At 40.4% G+C, this 27104-nt stretch overlaps 2 protein-coding genes across 4 annotated transcripts in view; one reads left to right on the top strand and one right to left on the bottom strand.

Moving 5' to 3' along the window:
• The window catches only part of LOC139474231 (Golgi-associated PDZ and coiled-coil motif-containing protein-like), a 77080-nt gene extending 52728 nt beyond the window's left edge, over window positions 1–24352 (bottom strand). The window contains exon 1 of the mRNA XM_071257152.1: window positions 24134–24352. Within this exon, the coding sequence (XP_071113253.1) occupies window positions 24134–24346 (213 nt within the window). The 5' untranslated portion in view covers window positions 24347–24352. The remainder of the gene's footprint in view (window positions 1–24133) is intronic.
• Window positions 24353–24840: 488 nt separating this feature from the next.
• The window catches only part of LOC139476000 (proto-oncogene tyrosine-protein kinase ROS-like), a 170324-nt gene continuing 168060 nt past the window's right edge, over window positions 24841–27104 (top strand). For all 3 annotated transcript variants that reach the window (XM_071259223.1, XM_071259224.1, XM_071259222.1), the window contains exon 1: window positions 24841–24972. In XM_071259223.1, the coding sequence (XP_071115324.1) occupies window positions 24844–24972 (129 nt within the window). In that variant the 5' untranslated portion in view covers window positions 24841–24843. The remainder of the gene's footprint in view (window positions 24973–27104) is intronic.

Raw genomic sequence — 27104 nt, 5'->3', positions numbered from 1 at the left:
GATGACAAACAGCCAACCTTGCTTTCTGTCACTCTGTTTGTTGATCGACTGATAACATTCTAACCATGAAATACTGCCAAACCATTTGCCTATCACTTCTTCCAAGAAGGCAGAATGTGTTGTTCATGCCTGCCCTATTGTTGTTTGTGGACGGGATGAAAGTCGAAAACCCTTAGAAGTTATCAGGGGAAAAATAATTGTATTCTGGATGCAGTTCCACTGAACTTCAACACAATAGTATCAGTGGGTGAGTGAGTTTGGTTCAATGCAGCTTTGATGTTTGTTTGTTTGTATGTTGTTTAACGCCGCAATCAGCAATATTCCAGCCATATAACAGCAGTCTGTAAATAATCAAGTCTGGACCAGACAATCCAGTGATTGACATCATGAGCATCGATCAACAGGACATGTATCAAGCAAGTCAGCATAGTAGCCTTTTACAGCAAGCATGGGTTGATGATGACCTATTCCATTCTGGATCTTCACAGCTGGCTCCAAAGCAGCTTTGAACAGTATTTCGGTTTTATAATGGCGTGTCAGCCTGATGTGGGTTGAAAGCCGAAATGATGCAGATCTTACATATTTACAATTTTCGTGAAGCCCAAGAGCATAGGTATGGAGCTGACAAACGAAGAAACATAATCAGGTCAAATCTGGCATTCAAACCCATGATAGTAGGGTTCTGCACAACGGTCAAGAACAAAGTATTTTGTTTGTTTTGTTGGTTGTTTAACACCACACTCAGCAATATTTCAGTTATTTAAAGCTGTCTGTAAATAATTAAATCTGGACCAGGCCATCCAAGCGATATCACGAGCATTGATCTACGCAATTGGATATGATGACATGCATCAACCAAGTCAACAAGCCTGACCACCCAATCCTGTTAGTCCCCTCTTACGAGAAGCATGAGATGCTGATTACCAATTCTAACCAGGAATCTTCAGGGGACCGATCAGAAAGTAAGCAAGCAGACAGTTAGTTCTGATTCTCTAAATAACCAAATGTTGATGGAGCAAACCAATGGTTGACAGCAAGACATTGGCCCATGCTGTAGAGTATGATGACACACAATCAGCCAGGTCACACATTACAAATGTAACGTCATCTTTATATATTCCAGTCCAACCATCATAGTTAACGCCAAGAATTGTCTTTGTCAATTTTGTTTAACATTCAAACCTGACTTTCATCATAGCTTTAGGGTTATAATAGTGAAATGATTTATAGGTTATGATGTATTTCATGAACTTCACAGTTCTTTCAGTAATATATGCAGCCATACAGCTAATGGTTGGTTGGTTGGTTTGTTGTTTAACGCAGCACTGAGCAATATTCCAGCTTTATGACGGCGGTCTGTAAATAATCAAGTCTGGACCAAACAATCCAGTGATTAATATCCTGAGCATCGGTCCATGCAATTTGGATCGATGACATGCATCAACCAAGTCAGCGAGCCTGACCATCCGATCCCGTTAGTCGCCTTTTATGACAAGCATAGTCACCCTTTACAGCAAGCATGGGTTGCTGAAGACCTATTCTACCCTGAAATCTTCACGGGTCTACAGTTAATGGTCAGAGGGCTCTCTCACTGGAACGTGGATGCTCACAAAGGACAATGTTTGTTGTCATAAGTTGGCCAAATCAGTGTCTCAAGAGCAGTGTACGAAATACAATCTCACTCTCCAACAGTTTCCACAGTTTTTTCTGTCACATACATATTGGTATCTTTTCAGCACAGAAACCCAAACATCATAGTTACTTACAATTCAGCCCATGCAAACCCAGTCTATCCAATCAGCAGCTATTATCCATGATAAGATGCTTAGCATTACAACCTTACAAACAAGGGAATAAAAACTCTTCAAACGCTTGCCACAGACTCAGTCAGTCAAACAACATAAGGACAGTACCATAACATGACCTTTAATCAAAGCTTGATGTGTCTACAAGAACCTCCAAAGACTCACTTCAGCAAAGGAGCCATCGAGCCAGTCGGCACTGAATATGTCAAGTCCGTTTCCTCATGTCAGAATTATCCCTCCCATGTGACGCCAATGTAACCATGCTTCTCGTTATTGCCTCATTCACGACCGAGATAAACGTTTACCTCACAGTCAGGCTCATCATGTTTCTTTGTATTTTGCTAAGTTCCAGAGTGAAAATTTCATTTGTTGAAACGTACGAGGTCTGGAATTATCATGGGTGACATAAAGCTTTTGGTTTGGAACATTGATGAAAATCATAAACAATTACGAAAAGGATGAACAGAGAAAGGTCAACTGGAACATGCGTGGTGAGGTCGCTTTTGATCCAAACTTTTCCTGCTGGTGTTTTCATTGATGTTTTAGTGCAACCATTAAAACAAACATTGAAAAGAGGTCTAATGTGGCACCAATAACACAATATTCTTTTTAAATGACATAATATGATTATTAAAAAAAAGATCTTTGTAAAGTGTTAATGCTTTAAGATAAAAGGTACAATGCAATTCCTTTCATCACATAAGAATTTTCTAATAAATTTGCCTCATTAAGAAAAATCCGACCTATTTCACATGAACTGTACTACAAAGATCGTCAAAGACTCGAATGATTGCAAACATCACATCTCTGGTCAGCTTATACCACTCACTAAGCAGTATATATGCCCTTTGACTTGCTCAATATTTAAACACTTTCCCAACAACAAATGAAATCTCCTGAAAAAGATTCTCAGCAAGAAAATCATCAAGTTCAAATGAGTAAGTGCCTGTGGTCTTTTCTGTGTAATTGCAAAGGGGCAGAGAGCATGGATAATGCAGCATTAGGAAGATAAAGTTTAGACAAGTCAACCGGTTATTGCTCAACAGCGAAATATAGTATGTGTAAACTAGAATTGGCACGAGCTGAAATGAATCAATAATGTTTAATCACTGCCACTGATTCTTGCCTTCAAAGAGTGCTCGTTATCCAACTAACATTTCCGGGTGTTAATTTGTAGAGATTCAATCTTATTTCACACGACTGAATGCAGCATAGGCCTCAACGACAGTGAAGGCAGATCTAGATGTGAAGTGAATTAAGTCTCCGTTAGCATGTGTAAGTGCCTTTTTATTGTGCGAAAAGTGGGGCGAAGGGTTTTGTTTGTATTGAAGAAATTGTATTGAAAACATCGTGAAATGGTTCCAGGTTTATGGGTAAAATTCTGTGAAAGAATTAATGGCACAAGCAAGCAGCAATGGCTGTTTAGTCTGGAACCCTGTGACCTACCATCATGAACATACTCAAAATATGTTGCATGGAATTGCTGAAATTATAGGTCACACATTTGGCACATTTTTACTTTTGGAGCAGTCAATATGTAAAAGGGTTTCGATTCGGACAGCTCACTTTCAGGAACCATGAACTAGACAATGCAACTCCTATCCATATCCACTTTCTGCACGTGCAAGGCCACTTACATTGGTCTGATGGTAATGAAAGGTACCAGAAGGCTTGTAAAGAATACTGACAAAAGAGCTTTTAGTGCAGAGTTATGCACATTGTGTCTCTGTTCCATCATAATAGACAGATAGTATGGAGAAGCATATAAGAATAAGAAGACTGACAACACATTAACCAGCATGCAGATATCTACAGCTCAAAGCTTCATTTTATTCAACACTGAGTTTGATTATAGAATGACTGAGGTAGTGGTGAACTGTCAAAGATTTCAACCAGAGAATGATGACCTTTGGTCCATGATCCAGAGAAGAACCCATTCCCGAGCTACAGTTCCCACAGCGGTACTAGATCACCATTTGGTCTCTCTTCAACAAGCATGAGGTTGTGGACTATTATTTTGCTCTGAGATTTGCAGGAGCACAAGGACTAATTCCTGAAACTGTGGCAACCATGCACCAAATGGCAGTGAAAGTTCAGATAATTGAATGCAATATCCAAACACACCTGACAGCAAGTACGGGCAATTCCATCATAAAATAGAATACTAAGGTCAAAAAGGCACCAGCACATTTAGCATGGCCATGTAGCTCCAGTATTTAAAAAGGATGCCATTAAAACAAGATAAACTGAATCTTTCATTTCTCAGTTCCACAAACCACAAAATTTATCATAATTACAGGTCAGTTCTTTTCACGACTGGACACATCAACATATCTATCCTGTCACCCCATGGCACATCCGAGAATTCTATGAACATATCTAGTCAGCCTCAACCATCCATCATTGTGCATCCTGACATGATCTAATGGACAAGCTTTTTGTGGATCAGAGGAGACAGATCTCAAATCGTTTGCAACAAATGATTTAACTGCATGGAGCCAGAAGTCTTGAGGTCAGCCATCTGTTGAAGAAGTCTCAACCTGGTGCCGTCCAACAATGATCAAACATGAAGTTACTGACATCGGTCCAGCATTATCTCACCAGCATACAGGATCGCTTGCAGATAGAGCACCATCACTGGTCTTGTTACCGCTTACTCCAGGGCAGTAGTCATTAAGCACACTGTTATACACTTATCACATTATCGATTTTTTTATCATTTTTCCCATTTTACTGTGATCTATGAGTAACTGCAAGCCAGAACAGACACAAATTTCATAATACCCAAACAATATTGAATTTGTTCTTATTAAGCCTATCTGTAAATGTGGTGCAAGATTGAGGGCAATTGAGAGGACTCTGCATCACTTGTGGCAGAGTTTCATTTCACCATAGACAGTGATCTGTGGGTGGAAATAACTGCAAGGGTACCTCATCAACTAATCTCTGGTGCATCGTGTAGCATGGCTGTCTGCTCTTTGTTCAAGTTGTTCGTAGAAAGTCAATAAAAATGGTAAGGTTATTTCCGTAAAAGGACCCCTTGGGGATGTCAGAGTTTCACATTTGTTCCCATTTGTTAGGGTGGTCGCACTTGGTGACTTGGCTGACGTGGGTCATTGTACCCCGACAGCATGGATTATTCCTCTACATATTGATCACTGGATCGTCTGGTCTAGATTCCATTATTTACAGACCACCGTCATGTAGCTGGAATATTGCTGAGCATGGCATTAAATAGGAAACAAACAAACAACAAAATACAAATAATTGCACACATTCTCCCCCACTGTAACTGTATAATGATGGCCGGAAGAACATGTGACATACTTCACAGATTCCTAATAGGCCAACTGTAACAGAACCAGGTAACACACAAGATTGGATTTGGCTGATGCAAACCCAACTGTAACAGAACCAGGTAACACACAAGATAAGATCTGGCTGATGCAAACCCAACTGTAACAGAACCAGGTAACACACAAGATTAGCTCTGACTGATGAAAACCCAACTGTAACAGAACCAGGTAACACTCAAGATTGGATTTGGCTGATGCAAACCCAACTGTAACAGAACCAGGTAACACACAAGATAAGATCTGGCTGATGCAAACCCAACTGTAACAGAACCAGGTAACACACAAGATTAGCTCTGACTGATGAAAACCCAACTGTAACAGAACCAGGTAACACACAAGATAAGATCTGGCTGATGCAAACCCAACTGTAACAGAACCAGGTAACACACAAGATTAGCTCTGACTGATGAAAACCCAACTGTAACAGAACCAGGTAACACACAAGATTGAATTTGGCTGATGCAAACCCAACTGTAACAGAACCAGGTAACACACAAGATTAGCTCTGACTGATGAAAACCCAACTGTAACAGAACCAGGTAACACACAAGATTGGATCTGGCTGATGCAAACCCAACTGTAACAGAACCAGGTAACACACAAGATTATATTTGGCTGATGCAAACCCAACTGTAACAGAACCAGGTAACACACAAGATTAGCTCTGACTGATGAAAACCCAACTGTAACAGAACCAGGTAACACACAAGATTGGATCTGGCTGATGCAAACCCAACTGTAACAGAACCAGGTAACACACAAGATTATATTTGGCTGATGCAAACCCAAACGTAACAGAACCAGGTAACACACAAGATTGGATCTGGAAGACAAAACTGGAAATACCATGTCAACAAATCTGTACTAATGTCAACGGTAGAAACTAACAGTTTCAGTCCACTATTCCTTATAATGATAACATATAGCAAAACCCCTTAAAAATGGCAAATTTCTACTAGTCGTTATGAAACCTTTACTATTGGGCAGTTTGGCCAGGACTACAGGACTACTGCCAATTTCTAACCCTGAATGTACACTATTCTATCCTGTTATTACACTATCTTGTTACAGAAAGTGTTCACTGTATACTTATGTTTGTAATGTATTTTATTAATGTTATTCAAAATTTCACTCAATATTGTTCACATTAAATCTGGTGGAATCGCGTGTGAACTTATCAGTAGATCGCACCAAGTCACTGTACATTAACTGTACCGAAAAACTCTTTTCCAAAGTACTGCATCCCCTAAGGGGCATTTTCTTGGGTGCGCACAAGTGAAAAAAATATGATTTTTATAATTTCAACTCCACACATTATGCACAAATTGTCTCTTTCTTTTTTTTACAAAATCAGGCTTTCATTACATCAACAGGTTTGAAAGTGGTTCCTATATGAACTTCCTGCCATTTTCCATGTACGATATTCATTATAGAGGTTACCTCCTACGTCAGATGGTACCACATTGCCTCTGCTGTTATTACCACTGCACCACACGACCATCGTCAGCTCCAATAACCTCACTGTAGGTGCCAATATTAGGGGTATGGTGTATCCGAGGCTTTTTACGCACTTTGGAAGTTTTGGCAATTGACACACCATAATGTGAGACATGGGCATCGCTGAACATAATGAACTGAAACTCCCAAGTCACACAACTTTCCTTTCATGTCTTCCCTTCCAGCTTACGAGTGTCAATACTGCAATGATCTAATACCGTATTCGACGCAATAAGCGCCCAGAGCACTCTCAAAATCAGAAATAGGGGGCTCTTATCAGAATATTATTTTGGTGAAAAAAAAACAGAGTTCAAAGATCGTAAATCTTGGGGTTTATGCTGACAGCCTGAAATTTTAATATACGACAGATATATTTTTCCAGAATTGAATTGCCCATAAATTAAGGGTGCATGTAACACATGAGTGTGTATTATACACAAATAAATAAGTCATGTGTACATTGATCAATTGGAAGGGGTGCTAATTGGGATTGTTCACTAGCCAATATATCAGCAAATTTCACCGTGGGCGCTTATTACAGCGGAGCGCTTAATACGTCGAATACGGTACTTTATGTGTAACATAATCCGAATCAAAACCCATGTCACTGAATATTCTTATTCAAGAGACTTTTTGTGTTTTCTTTACCTCTAACATATCCTTTGAGGGATTTATCCAGGATTCTGAACTAAGTGTCCCTGGCAGGCAAATTGTTTTTATTTTCTATAATTCAGAGGTATTTGAACATTGAAGTTTGAGATTCCATTTAAACCTCTTTGTACTTGTAACTGCTGTTATCTCTACAAAGCCATAAATTAGTTATATATTTGAACTTGAATACAGATTTTTTACTTACATTTTCAGGACTTGCGGCTGAATATCGGCCACTCAGCAGGCCCAGATAAATCCATGCCTTCAGACAAAATAACTTGGATGGCAATGCAATGCTATTACACAGATAATACCTAAACGTGAATCCGTGAAACGTGAAGAAGTTACCGCTGTTATTGAAGCTTGTAATTTCCATAATCAAAAAGCCTTGCCACATGCTCTTAAACCTCCATCAGGAGAGAAACATAACCTCAAAAAACTCCAAGCTGACAGTAATGTTTTAACATAGATGGACTCTGCCTTGAAGCGTCACATTCTAAAAAGACCACAGGATATTCTAACATAATTAACACCAACCGAATTTGTTATCTCTGGCAACACCCTGACTTCTTCAAGTTTGTTCATTCTCCATGGCTCCAGGTATTGTAGCCTCTATGGCCTCCTACTACTTCCCTCCCCACCTCAAGCCACATGTCAGTCTCCATGGTTCCAGATATTGTAGCCTCTGTGGCCTCCTCTACTACCCTCCCACCTCAAGCCACATGTCAGCCTCATGGTTCCAGATATTGTAGCCTCTGTGGCCTCCTCTACTACCCTCCCCACCTCAAGCCACATGTTAGTTTCCATGGTTCCAGATATTGTACCCTCTGTGGCCTCCTCTACTACCCTCCCCACCTCAAGCCACATGTCAGCCTCATGGTTCCAGATATTGTACCCTCTGTGGCCTCCTCTACTACCCTCTCCACCTCAAGCCACATGTCAGCCTCATGGTTCCAGATATTGTAGCCTCTGTGGCCTCCTCTACTACCCTCCCCACCTCAAGCCACATGTCAGCCTCATGGTTCCAGATATTGTACCCTCTGTGGCCTCCTCTACTACCCTCCCACCTCAAGCCACATGTCAGTTACCATGGTTCAAGATATTGTAGCCTCTGTGGCCTCCTCTACTACCCTCCCCACCTCAAGCCACATGTCAGCCTCATGGTTCCAGATATTGTAGCCTCTGTGGCCTCCTCTACTACCCTCCCACCTCAAGCCACATGTCAGTTACCATGGTTCCACATATTGTAGCCTCTGTGGCCTCCTCTACTACCCTCCCACCTCAAGCCACATGTCAGCCTCATGGTCCCAGATATTGTAGCCTCTGTGGCCTCCTCTACTACCCTCCCACCTCAAGCCACATGTCAGTTACCATGGTTCCAGATATTGTAGCCTCTGTGGCCTCCTCTACTACCCTCCCCACCTCAAGCCACATGTCAGCCTCATGGCTCCAGATATTGTAGCCTCTGTGGCCTCCTCTACTACCCTCCCCACCTCAAGCCACATGTCAGCCTCATGGTTCCAGATATTGTACCCTCTGTGGCCTCCTCTACTACCCTCCCCACCTCAAGCCACATGTCAGTTACCATGGTTCCAGATATTGTAGCCTCTGTGGCCTCCTCTACTACCCTCACCACCTCAAGCCACATGTCAGCCTCATGGTTCCAGATATTGTAGCCTCTGTGGCCTCTTCTACTACCCTCCCCACCTCAAGCCACATGTCAGCCTCATGGTTCTAGATATTGTAGCCTCTGTGGCCTCCTCTACTACCCTCCCCACCTCAAGCCACATGTCAGTTACCATGGTTCCAGATATTGTAGCCTCTGTGGCCTCCTCTACTACCCTCCCCACCTCAAGCCACATGTCAGCCTCATGGTTCCAGATATTGTAGCCTCTGTGGCCTCCTCTACTACCCTCCCACCTCAAGCCACATGTCAGTCTCATGGCTCCAGATATTGTACCCTCTGTGGCCTCCTCTACTACCCTCCCCACCTCAAGCCACATGTCAGCCTCATGGCTCCAGATATTGTAGCCTCTGTGGCCTCCTCTACTACCCTCCTCGCCTCAAGCCACATGTCAGTCTCATGGCTCCAGATATTGTACCCTCTGTGGCCTCCTCTACTACCCTCCCACCTCAAGCCACATGTCAGTTACCATGGTTCCAGATATTGTAGCCTCTGTGGCCTCCTCTACTACCCTCCCCACCTCAAGCCACATGTCAGTCTCATGGTTCCAGATATTGTACCCTCTGTGGCCTCCTCTACTACCCTCCCACCTCAAGCCACATGTCAGTTACCATGGTTCAAGATATTGTAATTTGTAGCCTCCGTGGCCTCCTCTACTACCCTCCCCACCTCAAGCCACATGTCAGTTACCATGGTTCCAGGTATTGTAATTTGTAGCCTCCGTGGCCTCCTCTACTACCCTCCCCACCTCAAGCCACATGTCATTCTTCATGGTTCTAGGTATTGTAGCCTCTGTGGCCTCCTCTACTACCCTCCCCACCTCAAGCCACATGTCAGTCGCCATGGTTCCAGGTATTGTAGCCTCTGTGGTCTCCTCTATACCCTCCCCACCTCAAGCCACATGTCAGCCTCATGGTTCCAGATATTGTACCCTCTGTGGCCTTCTACTGTCAACACTTAAGCTTCTACAGCCTGACTGCTCCAGTTCCTGCAGTCTCCATGGCCTCTTGACTACTCCAGTGTCTGGCAGTCTCCATCATGGCAGCACTACAGCAGTTAAAGTGCCACATGTAGCTTGTACACTGCTCCACCAACAGAAGCCTAACTCTGCCAGGTATGAGACCCGTCTGTGGCATCTGACATCCCTTCCACAGTATCAGTGACTGGGCAGGTGAGGCTCCAGCTACCTGAACATACATCAACTTCTAACACAGTTGTCAGAGGCAACAGGGATAAGACATGCTAGATAACATCTAAAATACTGAATTACAATACGTTTAGTATACACAAGTATGCCAGCAGGTGATACATGTCTGTTGCCAACTGAACTAATTATACTTTGACAAGTGGGATTTGAAGATCCACTAAATAGGAACCAGGACACATCTTCTCTTGAGATTTGTGAAAAAGTCATATTTGCTGAAAAGAATCCTAATCCACTATAGTCTTCTGTATCCTTTTGTTGACTGTTTTAGAATCACATCTGCCAACACCACAAAAACTTAAAGGGTTACGTTGTTGAAAAGTCAGTTCAAATGACTTCAAAACACAGTTTAACCTAAAACGGTGGATTAGTCTTCAGTCTCAGGGATCATAGCCAGCCTATTTCTAATCATCATGTTTATTTTTCTTCTCTGTGCATTTGGCATAATTATTAACTTATATATTGATATAATTTCTACTTAATAAAACTTTGGTTTGAACAAACAAATTGGGTTTTGACTGTCATTTTTCGAAAGCTCAAGCTCCTATCTTATACTTGCCAGGTAATTTATATATCATGTTGATCCCCCTTTTTCCATTTTCCCCCATCATCCAAATCACTATCATCCTCAGCAACAGTTAACCAGAGAGAATCAGTAGGCGCTGTACTCAATCTAAGAATTTCATAGACAGGCTATAGCATCTAGTCTAGCTTTGTAGAAGCAAATTACACCACACACAAAATGTTTCAAAATGATTCCCATTCTTGTGTTAAGCCCCCTATAGGTAGACATGTAACAAAGTTAAACATACTGACAAAATATCCCAAAAATGAAAATATATGAATGTCCTAACAAGCTAAAAACATTCTAAAACTACCAAACAACCACTAAAAGAAAGCAGTTTGTGGACAGCTGCACGTGATAAACGGAAGTCATAATGAATGTCTGCATTGGGTAATTTGTTTACTGTCTTCAAAGAATCTGTAACAGGTCTAAAGTACATAACAAATGCTCTCCTTTAAAAATTCTATTTTCTAAACACACAATGTCAGACGTCTAAGGCCTTTTTAATTATGAGTAACTCTTGTCATTTGGACCGATAGGGATTTCAGCTTAAATTCAGCTGAATGGAACCATGTCTAGAGTCATCAACAAAGAGGAACTAATGCCATCACCATATAACAAACGTTTGTCTGCTTGTTGCTTAATACTGTACTATTCCACCTAATTGACAGCATCCTGTCAGTATTGAAGTCTGTACCAGACAATCTGGTGATTGACATCATGAGCATCGATCATGTACTACCCAATCCTATTTGTCACAAGCTCTCTCTCTCTCTCTCTCTCTCTTTCTCTCTCTCTCTCCGATTTTATAGTGCCAGCCCACTGAGATACCATGCCGCAGTTTAACATGAATACCCCATACAAAACAGCATACTGACTCCGAGCCAACCAGTCTTTGATTTAGCCCCTTAATCATGTTAATGGTAACAATAAGTACCATCTTACGTCTTTGCGGTATGCTGCAGCTAGGGATCGAAACCCAGACCTTCTGCTCTACCACTAGACCATGGAGAGCCAATTAAGGACTGGAAATAGCAGCCATTGTGGCCACCTGATTCCCATTACAGTTGGCGAAGTAATACTGGCAATCTATACCATGGAATCCTTACAGGGTTCGCTAAAAATATAGTGTTGGGATCATATAGGATTACTGTGGAAGAAGGAAAAGAAAGTTTTCTGGTTTCTGCAATCTCCCAAATTTACCTTGTTTTCTATTGTTTTTCAACTACCGGTAATAGACTAAACAACTGAAATGCCATTTTCTGTATTGTTGCTTTTTAAAAATGGTTTCAAGTCATCTTTCTTCTGCACTAACACAATGATACAAAATACAACTAGAAAACAATTTTCTATGTGTATTTATCAAAGTTCAAAGGATCATCTTTTTTAACCACACATGGCAATTAGAGAACAACTGATATTAGGACATTTACAGGTAAACAATATTTTCTGTCTTTTATTATCCCAAACAAAATTCTACAAAGCATTGATATAAATATATTATTGGAGCAATAGGCCACATAGTAATGGTGATGTCATCATGTTTAGCAACCCCAAGTAAACACTCCTTGTTGTTTGTTAGTTTGTTGTTTAATGCCGCACTCAGCATTTTTCCAGCTATATGACAGCAGTCTGTAAATAATCGAGTCTGGACCAGACAATCCAGTGATTGACATCATGAGCATCGATCCACGCAATTGGGATACGATGACATGCATCAACCAAGTCAGCGAGCCAGACCACCCGATCCCGTTAGTCGCCTCTTACGACAAGCATAGTTGCCTTTTACGGCAAGCATGGGTTGCTGAAGATCATAAAGTCAGCTGCATATTTCGTTTTTACAAAAAATGATAAAAAACACAATACTTAACAAAAATGCTTAAAGACAATGTGATCCAATATAGCACGCAGTTACTTTCCTTTACACTCACACTGCTTCACTGTGGATCTCGTATTGTAGTCATGGCGGCAATAGGAGTTGGTAGGCTTGATTATGTAGGGAGGCCCTTTCCCAGGTTGATGGTACACAACTGTTTATTTGGTTTACCCAAACCACCACTCGCCCGCACTATATTTTCAAAAGTCATTGCCTGATAACCAATTCCTTTATTTTCTTAAGCCTTATGAGTAACTTCCATGTATTAGAAGTGCCTACTTGGGATATTTTTACTACTGCAATAGTACACAGAGCATCTTTGGCATTCCAGCATTGCAGAATTCCCAGCTTTATTTGACATGGTGTCAAGCTTAATATATCCACCGGTTCATAGGTTCATTAGCTTGCTACAGAACTTGATTGCGATTTAATAGAGCTAGCTCTTATAGTCTAGTGTAGGGGTTAGGTGAAATGGGGTTTAACGTCATGTTCAAGATTATGGAGCATATCTAGCGACATGCATGTGTGGATGTGTGGCTGCTTCTGCTGGTCTGGACAAATGCTTGTTTTAAAGTGATAGCCCACTAACATACCATGCCGCAGTTTAACATAGATACACTACTCGGACGATATACTCCGACCTGACCAGTTCTTATTTTATCCTTTTAATGCCAAGCCAGGCAGGGTAGCAACAAGTACTACTTTTAACACCTTTTGGTATGCTGCAAACAGAGATGAAGCTCCACTAGACCACAGAGGCAGTAGTCAAGTGTAGAAGCAACATATGTGCTTTACTATGTGAATTCTATGCATCCTTTACTAAAGAAACTTCACATCTGCAGGTGCGTTACCATTAAAACATGATTGCTTTGTGAAACATGCCACAAAGGGTCATGGTGCATAAGTTTCGAACAATTTGTACTTTTTATGATTCTATCTGTCTGCAAAATACAACTGGCTGAGACATGGCAATCTTTTAGCCTGGTTAATGATCCTCTTCCATTTACTCAGCTATGATGTAACAGCCAATAGTAAAAGTAATTTCTCAATGCAGATGCAAGATCAAAGTGAAGTCAGCTTATGACAGAACACATAGGTTATACACCCCTGTCTCAAAATATCCAGATTCACCTCGTTATCTGGGGCATAGAACCAGGAAGGTACTGGCAGAAGGGGCTCAACTCTCCTCAGCCGTAATTGCCACAGAGCTGATGCCACAACTTAACCAAACTCGCCAGGCAAAAATAGCAGGAGTAATTGGTATAATATACAGAAGTACACCATCTACATTTGCTTGCTTGTTTTCACACATCTTTGTTAACAAGCATTATCCCTTAAGGATGCAGTTACATGGAGGCTAACAGATGTTTTAGGACTTGGGGTGAGTGGACCAACTAGCCTCGGGAAGAAATTGGACCCTGTTCCTTATTGGAGTGACGCCAGGTATTTTGACACATCTGTCAGGGGGACAGCCATGCCGCCCAAGAGGAAAAGATCTTTCTTGTCACAAGTATGGAAACATGTGTATGAAGAAATTTCGAAACCAAGAACTTTACAAATATTCTCCATTGATAAAGAAAACCTACACTGGAGAATGTGAAAATTTCTAACACCCTGAAACCTTGTTTCCTGGTATGTTGTTGAGGAATGAAAGAAATTATCTTCAAAAAGATGGGGATGGTGATAATGGCTACTTAAAAGGACAGACATAAACTTCTCCTCAACTGGTATTACATCATATGCAGACAAATCTTCACAGTATTTCCTAACCTTTTTCAATTTCTCATTCTATTTCAAGCAAAAGCAAACATTTAGCAGAAATTACTCAGATGGGCAACTCATAAACCATTCATCAACACCACCATCATAAGGAATAGAAATTAACACTACAAAATTAACTACAAGTCTAGGCAAAGAGACCCCCTGAAGACAAGTGCCTACATTTTTAGGCTAAAAAAAGAAACAGTCAGGTACCAATTATTCTTTCTAAGAATGTACCTTAATCTGGGGTTCCTACCTCAACAGTCTCCCTGAGCTTGAACATGAGTGGTGGTCATCTGACATGTCTGGAGAGGTCATCCAACAGTGACCAACCAATCCTATTTGACATGAGGTACTTTGGTCCTATTCTTCTGCCACAGAAGTGTAGCAGGGTATGGAGTCATCCAACAGATGACATCCTTGCTGACAGGGTTTACCTCTTTGGTCATGTGGACAAGGCATCCAACCTCGGATCAGAAGGTCCATGGTTTGAATCCCATCATATGGCATCTACATTGGCTGTGGGGCAGAGCATGTTCATATCAAATTAGAGCGAAATGTATCTCAGTACCCTACTATGTAGCCCGCAATGTGCCTTCTGTTGACAGGGCAGTATGCAGCAGGACATGGAGTCTTCCCACAGATCACATCCTTACCATGTCAGCCTGGTCATGTGAAGGTTTGTGGTTCAAATCCCCTTACAGGACTGAGAAAGTTTATGGTCACGACAGAAGAAACCAACAGGCTGAAGCTACATAATAGTTCAGCTTTTCAGGAAATGTTCAGAGGGACACTCACAGGTTCCTGGTACACACAAGGTCCAGAACTCTGCACTTTGAAACGCAGCAGCACAGACAACTGATCTACCAGTGTCCCTTGTAGAGCAGGCAAAGAGAGAACAAATAGTCTGACTTTTTGTTTTTGTTCACCGCCAAAGTTTGCAATATTGAATGAACCTCTTATGACGGCAGTCTGTAAATAATTAAGTCCAGACCAGACAATCCAGTAATTTACAAAATGAGCATCGATTCATGCAACTGGGATTGATAACAAGCATTCAACCAAGCCACTGAGTCTGACCAACTGATCCATATATATATGCACAATAATAGTCATTGTACCCACAGTGCATCTAGAGTTGTTATGGATGTCTGTCCACATGATCATTGATTCATTCCAGGCTCCAAAGTAATTATCAAAACGTACAGCAAACAATAACTTTTCATTACTTTACAAGACTCTCTTATTGCCAGCAAGGACCCTTAAAATAATTATTGTGCGGACCAGGGTAGAATAGATCTTCCGCAAACCCATACTTGCCGTAAACGGTGACTGCTTGTCGTAAGAGGCGACTAACAGGACCGGGTGGTCAGACTCGTTGACTTAGTTGATGCGTCATATCGTATCCCAACTGCGTGAATCGATGCTCATGATGTCAATCACTGGACTGTCTGGTCCAGATTCAATTATTTACCGACTGCCCTCATATAGCTGGAATATTGCTGAGTGCGACATTAAACAACAAACAAACAAAATTATTGTGGGTTCCGTGGACCCCCATTTTTGTAAGTCAAGGTAAACCCTGCCAGGGAGAAGATAAACCCTGCCAGGGAGTCATATCCAGTATGCAGGGCTTATTCAACACACAGATACAGAAGGAGTGATGCACACGACAGTCAGCATCTCAGTCCCCATTGTCCACTCTTTTTGACCACTCAGTGACCACTCAGTGGACAGGGCAAACCCCTGCTTGTGGATCTGTTAGCAAGTAAACACCACAAACACACACCAACACAAACAAACAAACTGGCCTTATTTAGCAATTAAACACACCTGATCAACTTTCTGTAGGGTTACTTTCTACCTCATCTGGGATTAATGGACAACTGGAACACTTTTAGCCAACTGACTTTGATCTTTTGTGTTTATTTCTAGGATAAAGGAGAAAGAAGGTGTGTACATGCAAACAAATTTCTTCTTGGAACTATGAATGGGAAGAAAACCAACACTACTTGCTTTTCATCCACTGTGGGCTTGTAGAAATCCTTATCGTAAATAAAACGTTACATAAATTAAAGTAAGTGTTGACACAAGGACTGAACCGCTTACATATTACAAAATACAAGACTTGCAAGACAGTGAGTAAGTGAGTGAGTGAGTGAGTATGGTTTTACGCCGCTTTTAGCAATATTCCAGCAATGACACGATAGGGGACACCACAAATGGGCTTCACACATTGTACCCATGTCGGGAATCGAACCCGTGTCTTCGGCGTGACGAGCGAACGCTTTAACCAGTAGACTACCTGACCGCCCCACTTGCAAGACAGAAAAAGGTTCACTGCTGCATGGTCATCCAACTGCCAACAGTGTCAGCCTGCACATTAACCAGCATCACGTCCAGTCCAAATCCAGCCTTCTAAATTAACACCAGTTCCCTAGCCATAGACTACAAAATTGTGACGAGGACAAGCAAGAATACAGTGGTGGTTCTAAGTCCTAATTGACTAGTAGCATTTGAGGGCTATAATTCTGAACCAATTCTCAATGTTTCGCTTTGTTACAAACTGGAACTGAATAAAACTTACCATATTTAACCATAGTGAACATTTTGTCTTGCTCCAGCAGGACCAGCTACAAACTCAAGGAACCAGTGAAATAAGGTTTACACAAGGACTCTAGACTAATCTCTAAACAAGAAAACGTTCAAACGTATTAGGCTGCAAATTCTCGTCAACTTACTACAGGGCAAGAAAATTTTACTTCCAGTGGGTTACTGAATAGAGTGCAAAATCTGCCTGAAATAGCTGCTGCCAGAATTCCGGGGTAGGTCTTCAGCAACCCATGCTTGCTGTAAAAGACGACCATGCTTTGGTGGTCAGACTCGCTGACTTGGTTGATGCATGTCATCGATCCCAATTGCCTGGATCCATGTTCATGATGTCAATCACTGGATTTTCTGGTCCAGATTTGATTACTTACAAACCACAGTCATATAGCTGGAATATTGCTGAGTGCGGTTACCATGTATCAGAATATTTCCTGAGTACATTTTACTTATGATATCATATGGCTTGGTAATAAAAACATACCGAAACATTCTGTTGGAAAATACTTTCACAAAACTTGAGACACAATGTACATAATCATATTGAACGATTTTAAACAAAAACTTCTACGAAAAAAATCTATCCTTTGGTGTGAGAGGTGAATACATAGGTGTGATAACTCTATTTTTGACTACATGTCATAGGTAAATACTACAATATATTCAGTATATGTGCAAGCTAACAAATGGAAAAATGGATGAGGCAGAAACATACTAATTTTACTTATAACACATCCATATCTTTTACAGTAAACTACGGTTATAACGAACACTCTTATAACGAACTGACCGATATAACAAACTTATATTTAAGTCCCGGCCATTTGTTGTACATACGCTGTATAAAGGCGTATAACGAACTACCGTTATAACGAAATAAAATTAGTGGTCCCTTTGAGTTCGTTATAACCGTAGTTTACTGTAAATGTTGTATATAGTTGTAAGTTTGTTTGTTTGTTTGTTGTTTAACGCCGCACTCAGCAATATTCCAGCTATATGACGGCGGTCTGTAAATAATCGAGTCTGGACCAGACAATCCAGTGATTGATGTCATGAGCATCGATCCACGCAATTGGGATCGATGACATGCTTCAACCAAGTCAGCGAGCCTGACTACGCGATCCCGTTAGCCGCCTTTTACGACAAGCATAGTCGCCTTTTACGGCAAGCATGGGTTGCTGAAGACCTATTCTACCCCGGAATCTTCACGGGTCTATAGTTGTAAGACTTACAAATAAGGAATACGTCTTTAAATCAGAATGACAAGCATTGTTTTTGTTCACACGTCTTTCATATATGTTAATCTATTTCATACAAGTCCATGCGAAACAGGAAACAATGCAATGAATGTCAGTCATTGTGGAGTGAATTGCTGTTTGAACAACTGTACCTTACACTGTAAATGCTTAAAATATTTTGAAATGGTGAAAATGGTGAGTTGGCTATGATCAGTAAGCTGAGTTAACAGTTCAAGATGTTTCAAATCGTGATGTCCAAAAATATATCAAACAGTTGCTCCTTATATGTAACAGTTACTTTTTGTTTGTTTGTTTGTTGTTTCAGAATAAATTATTTATGTACAAAAGACATAGCACATATCAAACAGACCCGTGAAGATTCGGGATAGAATAGATTTTCAGCAACCCATGCTTGCTGTAAGAGGCAACTATGTTTGTCGTAAGAGGTGACTAATGGAATCGGGTGGTCAGACTCGGTGACTTAGTTGATGCATGTCATCGTATCCCAACTGCATAGATCGATGCTCATGATATCAATCACTGGATTGTCTGGTCCACACATGATTATTTACAGACCGCCGTCATATAGCTGGAATATTGCTGAGTGCAGCGTTAAACAAAAATAACAAAAAACATCTCAAACGCAGAATGAAAATGAAAACTGTCTTGATGACATGAGACATCTTTGGAAAAGTTAATAATAACAACAGTGGATCTCTCCTGAAAAATAATTTTTTGTCCGTATAATGAATATTGGTTTTTCTGAATCTGACTGGAGTTGCGTTTGTAAAACAGTTTATATTATTTGGAAGGAACGGTTGGGGATCAGTTTAAAATTCATTAATAATTTTGAATGTTAATCAGATTAATAAAATTGTCACAAATATTAACGTGAGGCAGAAAGATACTGTTGGTTTACCTACTGGATAGTTTAATGCATGGTTGCCAGGTTATTAGTCAAATAGGGTTTATAATAGTCATGCATTTCCAGACCTTCTGCTCTTACTACTAGTATAAAGGATCTGGCATTTCTGAAATGAGGTCCCAAGAATGAGTGAGTGAGTTGTGTTTCATGCTGCCTTGAACACTATTCCTGTGATATTACAGTGTGTAATATATTGGTGAAGCCCACGAGCACGGGATTGGTGCTGACAAACCAAGAAACAATCGGGACAAACCAGGATTTGAAACCGCAATCATAGGTTTCTTGTGGGCCCAAGGGATGCAACTCTGCAAAGGAGGTAAAAAAAACCCCAGACATGTTAATTTAGACACGATGTGTCAGACAGGAGCCAGTCAGCCATTGAATGAAGTGAATTCCTGTTAAATACCCTGCCCTGTCAGTCTGGAAATTTCATTAAGCAATATGATAGTGGTCTGTAAATAATTGCATCTGGACCAGACAATCCAGTGACTGACATCATGTACATCAATCTATTCAGTACTGAGCAGTTGCACTGTACACCATGTTTGCCTACCTTGTATAACAATGGCAGGATGCCATTGTAAATAAGTAAAACCTCTACTAATACTCTACAGCAGGTGTATATATATATATATATCATATCAGTGTTAACAGATTGATAAAAAACACTAATAAATTATCCTCAAATCTCTGTCAAACGTAAATTAACAGTGTCCAATCTACAGATATTAAGGAGCACTTAGTGGTCTTTCTTTTTACTTTTACCATGCTTGATATCAAAAGACCTGCGAGGATCCGGGGTAGAATAGGTCTTCAGCAACCCATGCTTGCCGTAAAAGGCACCTCTGCTTGTTGTAATAGGTGACTAACAGGATCGGGGGGTCAGGCTCACTGACTTGGTTGATTCATGTCATCGTATCCAAATTGCGTGGATCAATGTGCATGATGTCAATCACTAGATTGTCTGGTCCAGACTTGATTATTTACAGACCACTTTCATATAGCTGGAATATTGCTGAGTGCAGCGTTAAACAACAAACAAACAAACTTGATGTCAAACTTTCCTAGAGATGTCCCAGTTTGGTCTGCAGTGTTAATAATAGATGGGTAAAATTGTTGACTGGTTAAAAAGTCTCCTTTTTGCCTTGAACATTGCTGAAGAATGTGTAATATTCCTGACATTCCTCACTCAAGGTATGCAGCAGAAAGATACTGATAATTAACAAGCATACACAATCACAACTGATCACAAGTCACTTTCAGCTCGTTATCGTCTGGTGTCAATAGCACTAACTCAATTAACTAATTAGTGTACTAATTGTGTGATACATTTCAACATGCATCAATCAACACAGAGACAGTTGTAAAAGTAATCCATGTTTTTCAATAAGCTGTCCACTTTGTTAAATTAAAGAACAGTTCTGAATAGTATGCCACTAGTTTTGGGGGGCACATATTGGGATATCTATCATCAATCACAATTATGATAATAGGTCATAAATCAGTTTATTCCACCACTCAATCATAATCCATTTTACCATTTGGTCTTTTTTTTTCCAGGAAATTGCACATCAAAAGAATTAACATATTTAAAATCTTATTCCATAAATAGAAATGGTTGATGAGCATGCATATCAAAGTAATGCTTGAACATTTGAATGTTTCTTTTCGAGAAATATCACTTTTCTCCAGAAAGGATCAAAAGTGTCAATTGATTATCACTTCAGTAGAGGGTAGCCCATTAAATATTTGCAGGTAGCATATTTTCCTGAAGTTTGAGAAGATCTTGTTATTAACAAGATAATTTGTTGTCAGAGATCAAGCGGTAGAGAACAGATTTAGTTCAAACATTGATGAAACTAAAACTTTTTGTGATACTAGCTAGGAGGCAATTATGTACCCCTTCTATAAAAAGATCTGTAATACCCAAATAGCATGAATAGAGACTGTCGTGTACATTTTCAGGCATAGCATAGGGCTTTTATTAAGGCAATGTTTGAGTGAGTGAGTTGGGTTTAACACCACTTTTAACAGTATTCCAGTTATATCACAGCGTGTCAGCTTAATGTGGGAGGAAAGCCTGAAGTGATGCAGGTCTCATACGTTTACCACTTCGGTGAAACCCACGAGCACGGGTATGGTGCTCACAAACCTAGAAACATAATCGGGGCGAAGCGGGATTCGAACAAACAATCATAGGTTTCTGGCGTGTTCAAGGGACGCAACTCTGCACAGTGAATCGCCAACCTTAGACGACTGGGCTACCCGTGCCCCCAAAGCAATGTTTGAAATTTAGGGAGGGTCCTGGGTTTTTGAGGTTTGCTCCTGCAGTACTTGGATCAAGGGGGCCTTAAATCTTCAACTTTTTGTATAAGACAATGACAAGGATCCCTTGACCATCATGCTCAATGTCAAACACTGTAAAGATTACTTACAGATTGGTCTAGAAGTTGGTCAGCAGGCCTTAAAGTCTAATGCAAAAGTCAGCAGAACTACACCAAAATCATAATACCCTGTATATACAAATGGGTTTAACAAGGCAATCCAGTGACAAAAGCACAACAAAATCATATACACTCAGCCAAGTCATAAAACTCCCCACCCGATCCATTTTGTCAACTTTAACAACAAGCATGTTGAATGGATCAGTACCTCGGATTCCCATGCATGGGTCAGTCATTTCCTTGTTTCTGCAGGTACAGGTTAATTACTAAATAACTGATCAAGGCTGAAGGTACTTAATTGGGAGGCATGAAATATTGAAATTAATTAACCTTCGTTTATTAATCATGTCCCATGTGTTAACTCCTCAGTTTGGTTCCTTATTGGCACAGGTGCACGATGAATATATATATCTAAGCTAACAAACTTAAGTGAGGGGGTGAAAATGGTTTTACGCCACTCTTAGCAATATTCCAACAATATCATGGCAGGTGAGGGGGGTGGGTGAACATCAGAAATGGGCTTCACACATTGTACCCATGTGGGAATCGAAACTGGATCTTTAGTGTGACGAGCGAACGCTTTAACCACAGAGCTACCCCACCTCCCCCTACAAGTGCTACTAAATGTATGATGCCAATGAGCATTAACTTTGTATCAGGCATTCAACTATATTACCATATTCGACGTAATAAGCGCCCAGGACGCTCTCCAAATTAGAAATAGGGGGCTCTTATTAGAATATAATTTTGGTGAAAGAGTCAAAACATAGTAAATTTTATGGTTTCTGCTGACAGCCTGAAATGATACAAAAGAAAAGTCTGTGCTTATTATGCACAACAGATATATTTTTCAAGACTTTAATTGCCCATAATTAAGGGTGCATATAACACACCAGTGCGTATTATACACGAATAAATGTACATGAATTGTATACATTGATCAGTCGGAAGGGTGCCAATTGGGATTGTTAACTAGACAATATATTGGAAAATATCGCCGTGGGCGCTTATTAGAGCGGGGCGCTTATTACGTCGAATACGGTATTATCAACTGAGCAAAATGTTTATGTTGCCTCAGGTTTCCAGCTTTATCATGTGTATAGATCTAGTCATACAAGAAACAGTGTAACATATATGCAGAAATGACTAAGAAACATATTTTGGGAAAATTCTAGCAATATGCATTACATGCATGATTACTTTCAAAACAGTTTCCACACATGTTCCATTATTAACGCCTTATAGTACTATGTACATGGGTGTACTTTTGAGTATACTAGGGCTGGGACGAGTCCAAATTTACTACCTGGGTACCCAACGCCCTATTACCCGACCCTACCCGCGTACCCACTGTAGGTCTCAAGAGTTGGGAACACAATGTCTAATTGGGAAAAGTTTAACTGTAGCCTTGGCAAAAACTGTTTAGATACATGTATGAAACCAGAGGCCATATAATAGATGTATGGTCTCATAAAACGATCATATCATGAGTACGCTGAAGTTGACTGAAGCTTTATCTTTCCTCAAACATATGCAAGTCAAAAGGAATGTGTGCATCATCATAAAGAAATGGGAACATTAGCGACTTGTAGTGTAACCACTGAGCTCTAGTGAGTTTTTGGTCATTAAACAATATGTCACGTGATTAACCACGGGTACAGGTATGACTGTGGGTACCCGGGTCCTACCTAGGACCCACCCGACCCGAGTACCCGTGTTACCCGACCCAGCTCTAGAGTATACTCAAAAGTATCCACAGAATCTTAAAACTGCACATGTGCACTTAACTAATGTCTCGTGAGACTTTTACAATATTACCATTACAAGAGTGAGTGAGTGAGTGAGTGAGTATGGTTTTACGCCGCTTTTAGCAATATTCCAGCAACATCACGGCGGGGGACACCAGAAATGGGCTTCACACATTGTACCCATGTCGGGAATCTAACCCGGGTCTTCGGCGTGACGAGCGAACGCTTTAACCACTAGGCTACCCGACCCGATTACAAGAGGTTACATTTAAGTGCACAGTGATAGTTTTTAGACTGTGAGTATACTCAAATGTACCGGGGTACATAGTGGTATAAGATGTGCAGACAACAACCCCATCAGCAGTATAAGCAACCAATCATGAATCCTTCAATGGTTTACATGCATAGGTAAGAGTACATTATGTGAGTCCTGTAATTTAATCAGTTGTTAATAAGTTGATATGAAGTTTAGGTTGGAGAAAAGTACAGTAGTTTCTCCTACACACAATACAGTTATTAAAATTGAGTCTGGCTATGGTGTGTCGAGCTGAGCGGATCAAAACAGACACCATGTACCGGTATATGGTCCCTGATCAAAACAAAAACAAAGCCACACCCACTCTGCACGTTATGCCTGCCGTGGCACCACGTGCACTCCCAGCGATTTGAATTATAAGTGGGCTGCTAGTACATACATTTGGTGTTGATAAATGATGTAAAAGACGCATGCAAGTCTTGAAATTATTATAATCTGCCTGTTTTTTTTTCTTACCTCAAGTTTAGCATTGCACTGAAAGACTGTTTGGGCCTTGTGGCAAAGCTGAGCAAACGCAGCACTGAGTGCTGTCATTTTCTGCCTGCCTTCAAATGTTAGTTCACATTGATCTGGGTCAATTTCTCCAAGCAACAAATCAAGATCTACAAAAGCCTTGTCAAATTCTTTCTCGAGAATTTCCAACCAGCGAAATGACAGCGTGGCAGCCATTTTGGATACGTATTCGCCGGATATGCAGAGCTATTTTTGTTGGCTCCATTTATATGTCGCAGCAAATTACACATATATTACCATGGTATTGTTTAATATACATAATACATTTATTGTACTATAAAACATAAACAATGCAGTTGCCTAAATACGAAACTACGGTTCTGTATGTAAAACTCAGTCCCGTCAACTGTCAAAAGTGGACAGCGACGAATCAAACAAACCAAAATAAAATAGCAAGCTCAAGAACGTCCAAGGTTCGATTCTGAAGTAGTTCAGGGTGTATAAAGTTGTTTCCACTGAAAAGTTTATGCAGTCAGTATCTAGATATAAAGACGAGAAGCACAAAACACTTCTGGCATGAAATATAGTAACTCATAACACGTGCTCGGTATCATTGCAGACGACAGAGCAGAGCTCGACCAATCAGAGCACGACATAGCGGTAACGTCACAAGATTCCGCTAACTTTCCCACAGTCTAACACATCATGGCGAGATGATAGTACACACGATGAGCGCGTTATACGTTTTTATCTTCATTTTCCTTTGGATATCATTGTCAGGTGCAATTTCTAATGTGGAACATATAAAGAACAAATGTAAAGGACAATGCGGCTCGAATTTGGTGAGTGGACAGTTGTTTTTTTAATACTTTACCATTTATTCCCCACTGGAACCCGTGTCCTGTTTGGCAGCCTCAGACGCCCATATCGCACCGTTATGCGATAATGCACGTTAAAGGCGGGAAAACATCGCGGTCAAGTTAACCCAGGATGCAAACATTTCATCTGATAAAACATAGTATAATTTTCCAAATATTTAATGCAAAATTCATTCGTGACTTTGTGAGTGTTTATTGCATGCAATAAGTTTGACAAATCTGATCGTTCTGGAAGATATGTTTGATTTTTCCCCACATTTGTATACTTAATGCGTTTTATCAGCAACGAGCTCTGTTTCATGTTGCTGTTGCCACAAATTAATGTGATGCTTGGAAACTTTTATTACCGGGCTACAGGCGTTCACATTGAGGACGGTGTTGCCATATGACGCATTCAAGTCACGCATGAGAGATCAGTTATCATACAAGTCGTTAACGAAACAATTCGCTCGGTTGGCTGATTGTTTGATAAATTCCATTATCATAAGTGTGCCCTCGCCTTTAATTCCCTATTAAAACAAGCTTGAAGATAAGTCCTTTGCTAATGAGATATGTCAATCGTAACACCCCGATAGGTAGCAAACGTAAGGCCTTTAGTAATTATGCATTGAAGAGAAAGGGTGTTACGGGTTTGTTGTGGTTAACGTTTAAAATCATCGTGCTCTGTTATTGTCTTTTGTCACAACCGCCCCTCTGTCTCCACCGAGGGGCACTTGTCCTGCAAATAAACTGTTGTGGACAGACTTTGAGGATAATGCGATTAGGTACGGGATCGTTGGGCAGTGGATATTCACTTGTGAAATGTCAGTTATTCCGTAGTGTACACGTTCCCCACGCAAACTGTTGTCGCTCTCTCCGGGCGTTGTGATGTGCGATTTGTTCAGTATTGTTTGTAAACGTTCAAAATTTTCGCGTAGGTGTTGGGCGTTTATCCCCATATCCACTGGCCCATATAAGTACCCCATTGTGCCATTGTTTTAAAAATAAGCCCCTGTGGACACTTGTTTTGCTTCTATTTCCTGGATGTCTGTTTAAAGATTAACACTATGGATAGATGAATTACAGGTAAAAACTTGCTTCCAATGAACACCCACGATTTTAAAGTTTAAAAATTCTGACTATTCTTTAGTTACTTGTCTTCCAAGTGTTTTTGTTACCTTCCAAGGTAACCAGTTCACAGACATCGAATCCAATATTTTATTTTTATTTTGAACAAAAAGAATATGGCTATAATTCAAGGAAATCTTCCAATTTAGATATCAAATTCTGATTTTTTAAAAATGTCATATCCTTTTTAAATATGAGACCAGATTTGCTTTGAATCTAAATGTCCAGGGTTCATTTAAGTCACCAAGAATCACAGTTTTTTTACTCTTGGAGAAATCCAGTTTGAATTAGCAAAGCTTTGAGTTCCAGGAGCCTGACATTGTAACGGATACTGCAGGGATAGGAATGACTTTCTCGCTATGAGTCATATGTCATTCAGAGAGGGTAGGCCGGTTCAGCTGGGTTTTAATTCATGGCTACTGTCACTTTGTCTCCACTGTATAAAATACACAGAGGATACAGAGTGACACATTTTATGGCTTTTTTTCTCACCACTGTTTCTGAAGTGACTTAATCAGTTTTGTATAATATTCAGTGCTCGTCAGACACTCTTTATTTTGTCTCAGGTATGACTGAGGTGTTATTTGGGTAACACAAGTATACAAGTGCAACATTGTTCTTGAAATTCAAGTCATATTCATCTTTTAATATAAAACTGATAAATTCCTTGGAAAGTACCACTTAACAAATATTTTTCACACCAGTTGAATCCAAGTCTTTGGACATTATGTGATTTTGGTTGAAGGGTTGAAGGTAACACTCCCTGTCTACTCAAGCAACCATCTCATTATTCTGTGTCCTAGGTTGTGTTCTGTATTGTCTATAAACTGTGTGTAATAAAAACAGTTTATGAACAGCTTTTCGAGAAAAGTTAATCTTTCTTCGAAAGAAATTATCAATAATTTCTAGGGAAATTAGTTGTTAAACTGTATATACAAGCGGCCCTGGAAGGGGACTCCAGCCAGAAACACATGGCTTGAAATCAATGC

This window comes from Haliotis cracherodii, unplaced genomic scaffold (genome assembly GCF_022045235.1).
Source record: "Haliotis cracherodii isolate W230 unplaced genomic scaffold, xgHalCrac1.p SCAF_3, whole genome shotgun sequence".
Lineage (NCBI taxonomy): Eukaryota > Metazoa > Mollusca > Gastropoda > Lepetellida > Haliotidae > Haliotis > Haliotis cracherodii.
Note: the sequence above shows the minus strand (reverse complement) of the source record. Positions and strands in the feature narration are given on the sequence as shown.